Source organism: Hordeum vulgare, chromosome 5H (genome assembly GCF_904849725.1).
Source record: "Hordeum vulgare subsp. vulgare chromosome 5H, MorexV3_pseudomolecules_assembly, whole genome shotgun sequence".
NCBI lineage: Eukaryota > Viridiplantae > Streptophyta > Magnoliopsida > Poales > Poaceae > Hordeum > Hordeum vulgare.
Window position 1 is genome coordinate 306,788,153 of NC_058522.1, and position 12,521 is coordinate 306,800,673.

Here is a 12,521-nt window from a genome sequence, read left to right on the forward strand (position 1 = left end):
AAACCAAGTAGGACTCGGTTTGGGGGGGAGACCTTCCCCCTTAGGTTCGGCCGACCCCCTTGGGAGTCCTTGGACCCCAAGGCAAGGCTCCCCCCTCCTCCCCCTATATATACGGAGGTTTTAGGGCTGATTTGAGAAAACTTTGCCACGGCAGCCCGATCACATATCTCCACGGCTTTACCTCTAGATCGCGTTTCTGCGGAGCTCGGGCGGAGCGCTGCTGAGATGAGATCATCACCAACCTCCGGAGCGCCGTCACGCTGCCGGAGAACTCATCTACCTCTCCGTCTCTCTTGCTGGATCAAGAAGGCCGAGATCATCGTCGAGCTGTACGTGTGCTGAACGCGGAGGTGCCGTCCGTTCGGCACTAGATCGTGGGACTGATCGCGGGACGGTTCGCGGGGCGGATCGAGGGACGTGAGGACGTTCCACTGCATCAACCGCGTTAACTAACGCTTCTGTTGTACGGTCTACAAGGGTACGTATATCACACATCCCCTCTCGTGGATGGACATCACCATGATAGGTCTTCGTGCGCGTAGGAAATTTTTTGTTTCCCATGCGACGTTCCCCAACAGTGGCATCATGAGCTAGGTTCATGCATAGATGTCTTCTCGAGTAGAACACAAAAGTTTTTGTGGGCGGTGATGTGCGTTTTGCTTCCCTCCTTAGTCTTTTCTTGATTCCGCGGTATTGTTGGATCGAAGCAGCTCGGACCGACATTACTCGTACGCTTACGAGAGACTGGTTTCATCGCTACGAGTAACTCCGTTGCTCAAAGATGACTGGCGGGTGTCAGTTTCTCCAACTTTAGTTGAATCGGAATTGACCGAGGAGGTCCTTGGATGAGGTTAAATAGCAACTCATATATCTTCGTTGTGGTGTTTGCGTAAGTAAGATGCGATCCTACTAGATACCCATGGTCACCACGTAAAACATGCAACAACAAAATTAGAGGACGTCTAACTTGTTTTTGCAGGGTATGCTTGTGATGTGATATGGCCAATGATGTGATGTGATATATTGGATGTATGAGATGATCATGTTGTAATAGTTAATATCGACTTGCACGTCGATGGTACGGCAACCGGCAGGAGCCATAGGGTTGTCTTCAAACTAACATTTGTGCTTGCAGATGCGTTTACTATTTTGCTAGGATGTAGCTTTAGTAGTAATAGCATGAGTAGCACGACAACCCCGATGGCGACACATTGATGGAGATCATGGTGTGACGCCGGTGACAAGAAGATCGTGTCGGTGCTTTGGTGATGGAGATCAAGAAGCGCATGATGATGGACATATCATGTCACTTATGAATTGCATGTGATGTTAATCCTTTATGCACCTTATCTTGCTTAGAACGACGGTAGCATTATGAGGTGATCTCTCACTAAAATTTCAAGACGAAATTGTGTTCTCCCCGACTATGCACCGTTGCGACAGTTCTTCGTTTCGAGACACCACGTGATGATCGGGTGTGATAGACTCAACGTTCACATACAACGGGTGCAAAACAGTTGCACACGCGGAACACTCGGGTTAAGCTTGACGAGCCTAGCATGTGCACACATGGCCTCGGAACACATGAGACCGAAAGGTCGAGCATGAATCATATAGTTGATATGATTAGCATAGAGATGCTTACCACTGAAACTATTCTCGACTCACGTGATGATCGGACTTGAGATAGTGGATTTGGATCATGTACCACTCAGATGACTAGAGAGATGTACTTTTTGAGTGGGAGTTCTTAAGTAATATGATTAATTGAACTAATTGTCATGAACATAGTCTAATGGTCTTTGCGAATTACGTTGTAGCTTGCGCTATAGCTCTACTGTTTTTATATGTTCCTAGAGAAAATTTAGTTGAAAGTTGTGAGTAGGAAACTTTGCAGACTAAGTCTGTAAAACCGAGGATTGTCCTCGTTGCTGCACAGAAGGCCTATGTCCTTAATGCACCACTCGGTGTGCTGCACCTCGAGCGTCGTCTGTGGATGCTGTGAACATCCGACATACATGTTCCTGATGACTACACGATAGTTCAGTGCAAAATACTTTGTGACTTAGAAGCAAGGCGCCGAAAACGTGTTGAAACGTCACGGAACATAAGAGATGTTCTAAAGAGATGAAATTTTGATTTCATGCTTGTGCCCTTGTTAAGAGGTATAAGACCTCCGACAAGATTCTTTGTCCACAAAGTAAAGGAGAAAATCTCAATCGTTGAGCGTGTGCTCAGATTGTGTGAGTACGACAATCACTTGAATCAAGTGGGAGTTAATCTTCCAGATGAGATAGTGATAGTGTTCCAAAGTCACTTCCACCAAGCTATGAGAGCTTCGTGATGAACTATAACATATCAAGGATAGATACAATGATCCTTGAGCGATTCGCGATGTTTGACACTGCGAAAGTAGAAATCAAGAAGGAGCATCAATAGTTGATGGTTTGTAAAACCACTAAGTTTCAAGAAAGGCAAGGGCTAGAAGGGATACTTCGTGAAACGACAAAACAGTTGCTGCACTAATGAAGGGACCCAAGATTAAACCCAAACCCGAGACTAAGTGCTTCTGTAATGAGGGGAACAGTCACTGAGGCGGAGCAATTCTAGATACTTGGTAGATAAGAAGGCTGGCAAAAAAATCGAAAAAAGTATATTTGATATACCTGATGTTGATGTATACTTTACTAGTACTCCTAGTAGCTTGAGGGTATTAGATACCAGTTCGGTTGCTAAGTGATTAGTAACACGAAATGAAAGCTACGGCATAAACGGAGACTAGCTAAAGGCAAGGTGACGATACGTGTTGGAAGTGTTTCCAAGGTTGATATGATCAAACGTCGCACGCTCCCTCTACCATCGGGGATTGGTGTTAAACCTAAATAATTGTTATTTGCTGCTTGCGTTAAGCATGAACATGATTGGATCGTGTTTATTGCAATACGATTATTAATTTAAAGAGAATAATGGTTACTCTATTTGCTTGAATAATCACCTTCAATAGTTTATTGAATCTCGATCATAGTGTTACACATGTTCATGATATTGGTGCCAAAAGATACGAGGTAATGATGATAGTACCACTTACTTGTGGCACTGCCGCTTGAGTCATGTTGGTATAAATTGCATGAAGAGGCTCCATGCTGATGGATCTTTATACTCACTTGATTTTGAATCACTAGTGACATGCAAATCATACCACATGAGCAAGGCCTTGTTTTCATTGAGATGAAACAAGATAGTAACTTGTTGGAAGTGATACATTTTGATGTATGCAGTCCAATGGGTGTTGAGGCACGCAGTGGATATCATTATGTTCTTACTTCAATGACGATTTGAGTATATACAAGAGTATTTACTTAATGAATCACAAGTCTGAAATGTTGAAAAGTTCAATTCTGTTTCGGAGTGAAGTTCGTCGTAACAAGAGGATAAACTGTCTACGATATGATCATAGAAATGAATATCTGAGTTACGAGTTTTGGTACGCAGTTAAGACAATGTGGAAATTGTTTCGCAGTTCATGCCACCTGGAACATCATTGTGTGATGATATGTCTGAACGTCATAGCCACGCACTATTTGGTATGGTGCATACTATGATGTCTCTTATCGAATTACCACTATCGTTTATGGGTTATGCATTAGAGACAACCGCATTCACTTTAAATAGGGCACCGCGTATTTCCGTTGAGATGACACAGTATAGACTGAGGTTTAGAGAAATCTAAACTGTCGTTTCTTGAAAGTTTGGGGCTTTGACACTTATGTGAAAAAGTTTCAGTCTGATAAGCTCGAACCCAAAGCGGATAAATGCATCTTCATAGGATATCCAAAACAGTTGGGTACATCTCCTATCTCAGATCCAAAAGCAAAGTGTTTGTTTCTAGAAACGGATCCTTTCTCGAGGAAAGGTTTCTCTCGAAAGAATTGAGTGGGAGAGTGGTAGAACTTGATGAGGTTAATGAACCATCACTTCAACCAGTGTGTAGCAGGGCGCAGGAAGTTGTTCCTGTGGCGCCTACACCAATTGAAGTGGAAGCTGATGATGGTGATCATTGAGCTTTGAATCAAGTTACTACAAACCTCGTAGGTTGACAAGGTTGTGTGCTACTGCAGAGTAGTACGGTAACCCTATCTTGGAGGTCATGTTGTTGAGCAACAGTGAACCTACGAGTTATGGAGAAAGCAATGGTGGGCCCGGATTCTGACAAATGGCTGGAGGCCATGAAATCCGATAGAGGATCCATGTATGAAAACAAAGTGTAGACTTTGGAAGAACTACTTGATGGTCATATGACTGTTGAGTAAAGATGGATCTTTAAAAGGAAGACAGACGATGATGGTGATAAGTCACTATTAAGAAAAGCTCGACTTGTCGCAAAGATGTTTTTCGACAAGATCAAACAGTTGACTATGATGAGACTTTCTCACTCGTAGCGATGCTAAAGGTCTGTTAGAATTATGTTAGTTCTTGATGCATTATTTATGAAATATTGCACGTAGGATGTCAAAACATTGTTTCCTCGATGGTTTCCTTGAGCAAACATTGTATGTGATACAACCAGAAGGTTTTGTCGATCCTAAAGATACTAGCAAGTATGCAAGCTCCAGTGATCCTTCAATGGACTGGTGCAAGCATCTCGGAGTTGTAATATACACTTTGATGAGATGATCAAAGATTTTGGGTTTGTACAAGGTTTATGAGAAACTTGTATTTCCAAAGAAGTGAGTGGGAGCACTATAGAATTTCTGATAAGTGTATGTGGTAGACATATTGTTGATCAGAAGTAATGTAGAATTTCTGTAAAGCATATAAGGTTGTTTGAAAGGAGTTTTCAAAGGAATAACTGGATTGCGCTACTTGAACGTTGAGCATCAAAGATCTATGGAGATAGATCAAAAGCGCTTAATGAAAGTTTCAATAAGATGCATGCCTTGACAAGGTTTTGAAGGAGTTCAAAGTAGATCAGCAAAGAAGGAGTTCTTGGTTGCGTTGTAAGGTGTGAATTTGAGTAAGACTCAAAACCCGACCACGGCAGAATAAAGAGAATAGACGAAGGTCGTCTTCTATGCCTTAGCCGTAGACTCTAAAGTATGCCATGCTGAGTACCGCACCTGATGTGTGCCTTGACTCAAAGTCTGTTGAGAGGTACAGAAAGTGATCCATGATTGAATCACTGATCAGCGGTCAAAGTTATCCTTAGTAACTAAATAGACTAAGGAATTTTTCTCGATTATGGAGGTGGTTAAAGAGTTCGTCGTAAAGGGTTACGTCGATGCAAGCTTTGACACTAATCCGAATAACTATGAGTAGTGAAACAGATTCGTATAGTAGAGTAGATATTTGGAGCATTTCCGAATAGCACGTAGTAGCAGCACCTATAAGATGACATAAAGATTTGTAAAGAACGCACGGATCTGAAAGTTTCAGAACCGTTGACTAAAACCTCTCTCACGAGCAAGACGTGACCAGACCCCAGAACTATATGGGTGTTGGATTCGTTGAAATCACATGGTGATGTGAACTAGATTATTGACTCTAGTGCAAGTGGGAGACTGTTGGAAATATGCCCTAGAGGCAATAATAAATTAGTTATTATTATATTTCTTAGTTCATGATAATCGTTTATTATCCATGCTATAATTGTATTGATTGGAAACACAATACTTGTGTGGATACATAGACAAAACACTGTCCCTAGTAAGCCTCTAGTTGACTAGCTCGTTGATCAAAGATGGTCAAGGTTTCCTGGCCATAGGCAAGTGTTGTCACTTGATAACGGGATCACATCATTAGGAGAATCATGTGATGGACTAGACCCAAACTAATAGACGTAGCATGTTGATCGTGTCATTTTGTTGCTACTGTTTTCTGCATGTCAAGTATTTGTTCCTATGACCATGAGATCATATAACTCACGGACACCAGAGGAATGCTTTGTGTGTATCAAACGTCGGAACGTAACTGGGTGACTATAAAGATGCTCTACAAGTATCTCCGAAGGTGTTCGTTGAGTTAGTATGGATCAAGACTGGGATTTGTCACTCCGTATGACGGAGAGGTATCTCGGGGCCCACTCGGTAATACAACATCACACACAAGCCTTGCAAGCAATGTGACTTAGTGTAAGTTACGGGATCTTGTATTACGGAACGAGTAAGGAGACTTGCCGGTAAACGAGATTGAAATAGGTATGCGGATACTGACGATCGAATCTCGGGCAAGTAACATACCGAAGGACAAAGGGAATGACATACGGGATTATATGAATCCTTGGCACTGAGGTTCAAACGATAAGATCTTCATAGAATATGTAGGATCCAATATGGGCATCCAGGTCCCGCTATTGGATATTGACCGAGGAGTCTCTCGGGTCATGTCTACATAGTTCTCGAACCCGCAGGGTCTGCACACTTAAGGTTCGACGTTGTTTTATGCGTATTTGAGTTATATGGTTGGTTACCGAATGTTGTTCGGAGTCCCGGATGAGATCACGGACGTCACGAGGGTTTTCGAAATGGTCCGGAAATGAAGATTGATATATAGGATGACCTCATTTGATTACCGGAAGGTTTTCGGAGTTACCGGGAATGTACCGGGAATGCCGAATGGGTTCTGGGAGTTCACCGGGGGGGACAACCCACCCCGGGGAAGCCCATAGGCATTGAGGGTGGCGCACCAGCCCTTAGTGGGCTGGTGGGACAGCCCAAAAGAGCCCTATGCGCATTGGAAGAACAATCAAAGAGAAAAGGAAAAAAAGGAGGAGGTGGGAAAGGGAAGAAGGACTCCACCTTCCAAACCAAGTAGGACTCGGTTTGGGGGGGGGGGACCTTCCCCCTTAGGTTCGGCCGACCCCCGTGGGAGTCCTTGGACCCCAAGGCAAGGCTCCCCCCTCCTCCCCCTATATATACGGAGGTTTTAGGGCTGATTTGAGAAAACTTTGCCACGGCAGCCCGACCACATATCTCCACGGTTTTACCTCTAGATCACGTTTCCGCGGAGCTCGAGCAGAGCCCTGCTGAGATGAGATCATCACCAACCTCCGGAGCGCCGTCACGCTGCCGGAGAACTCTTCTACCTCTCCGTCTCTCTTGCTGGATCAAGAAGGCCGAGATCATCGTCGAGCTGTACGTGTGCTGAACGCGGAGGTGCCGTCCGTTCGGCACTAGATCGTGGGACTAATCGCGGGACGGTTCGCGGGGCGGATCGAGGGACGTGAGGACGTTCCACTACATCAACCGCGTTAACTAGCGCTTCTGCTGTGCGGTCTACAATGGTACGTAGATCACACATCCCCTCTCGTAGATGGACATCACCATGATAGGTCTTCGTGCGCGTAGGAAATTTTTTGTTTCCCATGCGACGTTCCCCAACACCAACACCGGTTTGGAGCACCAAAATATACATCATCTATTGGAGATGCTCTTAAGAAATTCTAGTGAAATATGCAATGTAATGCTACTATGCAATCTCACCTTCTAGTATGTTGTAGTGTTCAATGTGATGCTCAATTGACTGTTTGGTTCATTTGTTTTTGTGATCATCTGCAATGTGATGGTCGATTGTTGTTGTCACAATTTTGTACATGTGAGAAGTAAATCGAAATTGGATATATTAAATACATGTGAAACATACAATTGCTATATTTCATAGTTCATAGCATGCTTGGCTTTTCCATGTTTCTTGAATTAATATGTTGGATGTGCAATGCGTTTATTTTTCATTGACATATTTTACTGGTAGCATGCCAAATCTCACTTATAACCCGATAAATATCTATCTTAAATACGTTACATGGGGGAACAATGGGAGACACTAAAGTTTACCATTGAGGTTTGCACATTCATGATCCTTCGGTTAATAGCACATTATTGTGCAATTGCATTAACCATTCTAATATTTAGGTTTATAATAATTTGGTCTTGCACATCTAGGTCCCGTTGTAAGAGGTTTAGACCCACTGTTTGACCCATTTTGCATGTGGGGGAGATGATGTGTTCATGAATATTAGTAAAATCAAGAAACTCAGAACGATCGTTAAGATAAAAAACTATCAGCAAAAATCAACAAGATGTTTGTCTGCATAATGAAGAAGACATCAGTCAACTATAGGATGGTACTAATATCTTTTACCTTGTCTTTTTTCCCATTGCGACATTTCAATTTTTAAAACGAAATTTATGCATATCTTTGTTTTGAGTCCTTTCCAAAGCAGTTCATTGATGAGTACATCTTAAACCACCTGTATGGTCAAGAGATGAGGAAGGTATTCATACAACACCCATGGAATAATCTTGAAGTCTTCCTCAAGAGGATGAAGGATGAGTATGCAACCATCCACAAGCACTGTCCTAGAGTTGCAAGGACCTTCGATATCTGTGAAGGCTCAATATTTACCTTCCGTTTCAACATTTTTCTATATGAGATTCATGTGTCTATTTACCCTATATGATGCTACTTTCCAAAGTTTTTAGATGTTGCATGTGAAACTTGACCCTGTCGTGTAATTGGGTACGTAGCTAGGTCATATATGCATATATGATGTTGTACTCTAATGTATTTCAATTATGAAATCCTGGTTGTCGTAATACGAAATGAAATATACTGTATGCTCGATATGAAGTGTCACTTTGATTACTAAATGTATTATATATAGTAGAGCAATGAGGTTGATTATTGGGTTTTCCTATTACAGACAGTTTGTCATACAACACCGTGAGCGATGACCTCAACACGCCCACATAGTTTCTGAAAAGTTGGCGTGTTGGATCAGTGAACAATCACCCACGACTTTCGGCCGACAACTGTGTGCGTTAGGCCATCCTTTCGCAAACGCTTTCACATAAAAAGTGTGTGTGATGTACAACCCTATGCCAAACAGTTTCTTCTAGGCATCGTGCGTGATAGCCACCCTATCATAGACGAAGTTATGAAGAAAATTATGTGTGATGTGCAATACGAACGGAGACATATCTTTAGGATTCCTTGTGTGGGATGCTAAGCACATCTCACACGACTTCCCCAATATGTTTGTTTGTGATGGACCTTCCAATTGCACGCGCTATATTTTTGCCCATCGTATGTGACTGGGCGCATTCATCGCCGTTGATTTATCTGTGTCGTGTGGGATAGGGCCCCCTATCGCCCACACACGCAAGGCGACGGTTTAAAATTGCGTCACGAAAAGGGGGTAAAACTGTTTGTATAGCAACCGCCTGCACTAGTGCCTCATCTCCTGGCGCCCACCTCGCATCATCGAGACTACCAACGTCGCCATCTTGCTCTTCCATGTGCTCCTTGCCCCACAGATGTCGCGTGAGAATGAGGAGTTGCATGCACACGCGCGAGTGAGGTCAACTTGTAGGCCTTTTTTGCCACATTAGCATGAAGCATTCAAAACCACGACGATTCAACACCAATCGGTCAAAACCGAGAGGAGGGATGGAACTTGCCCGGTTTTTATAGTTGGGGTTGCAAGTTGTCTCGTGTAGTAGTTGAGGGACAAAAAATATATTTTATCTCAAAATAACTTTCACGCGTTTCAAAGAAATGCACATGACATTTTTTGCAAATTTATACAATGTAAAAGATGTTCATATAACTAAAAAATATTAGTACAATTAAAAATTTATGCTACACAAAACATCAAGTTTCAAAAAAAATGTTCATGATATGTTTAAAACTTTTATACGATGTAAAAATATATTCGTGTAGTTTTGAAAAGTTTTATATCATTCAATTTTTAATGTGTATTTGATTTTTTAACACTTTTTCAAAACACACATTTGAAAAAGAATATGAATAATGTGTTTTGCAAACGTTCAATGTAGATAAAAAATGTTTCAGATTTACATGGAAGATGCACAAGGGTCTGTTAAAAAAAGAAGACATGTATTAAGAAAAAAAATGGAAGACATTACAGATTTAGCCCACTTAGCCCTATCTGGCCCAGCAACCCACGGGGGAAGGCGTTAGGGTAGGAATCGCACCGGATCTCCCTCTAAAGTCTTCCTTGCGCCGCCAACAACGCCTCCTCCCCAAATACCCCCAATTTGTTGCCAAACAACATACCGATCTTGCTGCGTGGTTGAGTGCCGATAATCTCCTTTCCAGAAATTTCCGGGTTTAGTTGATTCCCATCCCCCCTCCTGAGGTACTCCGTGAATCTCTGATGATATTTCTCTGTGTTTGTACATGGTTCTTTGATATTACGAGAGAAGAAACTACAATCATTACCAACATTCAACAAGTCCCTTGTTCTTTCTTTTGATTATCAGGAAGCCCGCCCACCATGGGTAGCCGGTTTGTGAATCTGTTGGTTAGGAGCTACGGCGGCCCCAGATACTTCAGCCTTCACTGTATGAATCCGGAAAACTTATTTCGCCCAACCCGGTCAGCGGTTCGAGCAGTTCAACCGTTAGCGGACGCTCCGCTGCCTCCCCCATCTCTGTCATTCGACTGGCCATCCAACAATAGGGAACCGGCGTGGATGAATTTCATGGCTTTCGGCCTCAACCGGGACAATCTTCTCGCCGTGGACCAAATCGGTAGGACCTTCTTGTACAACCATGACTCTCGTTTGCTCTGCACAGGAATGCCCAAGATGTGCAGGCCCATTATGGACCCCATCTCCATTGCCGTGGGCGACAGCCTATACGTCATGAGCCGCAACCCTGGCTCGCGGCCGGATCAGCACTACTTCCAGGCTCTCATCGGCAGCCGCCCGCCTGCTAGTGCTAGCAACACCAAAGACTGGCGCTGGTATTCCCTCCAGCCACCGCCTCTCTTTGCCGATGGGGTGGAAGTGGAATCCAGCGGCTGGGACGTCTTAATGCCCTTTAAAATCAGCGCCTACACTGTGGTTGGCGATTCACAGATCTGGATATCTACATTTGCCGCTGGCACATACTTGTATGACACCGTGAGTGACGCATGGAGCAAAGTAGGCAACTGGGCACTGCCCTTCAGAGGTCGTGCTGAGTACATCCCTGAGCACAACCTCTGGTTTGGCTTCACACCCAACGATTTGCAGCTCTGCACAGCAGACCTCACTACCTCATGTGAATTGTGGCCGCCCATGCTGCAGAATGTGTGGACAGATGTGAACAGGCCAGAAGATTGGAGACTGAGAGATGCCAGCATTGTGCCGCTAGGATCCGGTAAAGTCTGCATTGCCAGGTTCTTTCTTACTAGGCCAGAGGAGAGCATTGAGGATATGCCTGGCCATGCCCTTGAGGAAAGAAAGAATCTTGCTGTTCTTGAGGGCGTCAAAGTGTTAAAGCATGGGCAGGCTCAGCTCCGGATGGTTAAGCACAAGTCGGAGCGTTATGTCTTTGGCCGTGACCTTGCCATACTGCTGTGATAATTTGTACTTCCATCTATGGCAAGTGAGTTCTCTTAGATCAAATATAAAATGTTTTCTTTAGATTGATTGTTTTGTGTTTTTTTAGATTTCTCTTGAGTGTCTAATTTTTTTAACCATATGCATTGTGCTCAATAAGCCATTGTTGGACAGACCTGGATAACCGTGCATGTAGTTTTCTTAGAAGCAGCACCATTGAAGCCGATCAATAGAAGGATGGAATATGGGTGATTCAGTTTTGCATGACTCTGCCCCAGGAAGTTGTAGTTTCTTAGCATTGAAGTTGATCAATAGAAGTATGGAATATAAATGGTTCAGTTTTGCATGACTTCCCCAGGAAGTTGTAGTTTCTTACCATTGAAGTTGATCAATAGAAGTATGGAATATAAATCGTTCAGTTTTGCATGACTCTATCCCAGGAAGTTGAAATACAGCATTTAAGCAGCCGTTGCGCTAATATGGATCAAACATGCACAGCATTAAGCAGCCGTTGTGCTCCTTGCTCCAGAAGAGGCAAATCTTATGTGGAGGAGTAATGGATCTCGTAACTATGTTTCAAACTTTTCTTTATCAATGAGATGAAGCTTTGCCTCCATTTCGATTTTTTTTTGCTCCAGAAGTTGCAATCAAAGATCAAACATACTACATCCCATTTGCACCCAGGCTTGACACCAAGCAGAAGGTACCATACGCAAGTCATTGCTAGCTCACACTTGTGCTTAGTTGAGCATGCACTGAACGAACACAATATTTCACAGTGCTTGAAACTTTAACTTCGATCTTGTTCCAGAAATCTGATACAGTTTCGTCAATAGTCTTTGGTGACTCGGTATTTTGTAGTTACGAAGAATATATACTGTGAAGGAATACAGGGGCATTTTAATATAGAAGCCCATACAATTTCAAACCATATGCTGTGAAAAGAACGAATTTTTTGATTAGGTATCATGCCTTAGAGGCTGTGTGTTCTACAGTCAGTGGGATGCCCTTTGGCCAGGTTTGAGTTGTGTATTGCTTTTGGTATTCCTGCCCTCATTTTCTTTGTGACCCGGATGACTTGTGTGGTAAGACTTCTAGCACCTAATGTTAATTCACTATATGTCCTTTAGTTTCCTCTCTGGAAATTCTGTTTTTATTTCATGTTAATAAGTTTGTG

General features: G+C 43.1%; 1 protein-coding gene across 1 annotated transcript in view; it reads left to right on the forward strand.

The window, feature by feature from the left end:
• Nucleotides 1–11,428, forward strand: part of LOC123395255 — a 64,853-nt gene extending 53,425 nt beyond the window's left edge. Inside the window, exon 2 of the mRNA XM_045090217.1 lies at nucleotides 10,281–11,428. Within this exon, the coding sequence (XP_044946152.1) occupies nucleotides 10,295–11,365 (1,071 nt within the window). The 5' untranslated portion in view covers nucleotides 10,281–10,294 and the 3' untranslated portion in view covers nucleotides 11,366–11,428. The remainder of the gene's footprint in view (nucleotides 1–10,280) is intronic.
• The last annotated feature ends 1,093 nt before the right edge of the window (nucleotides 11,429–12,521 follow it).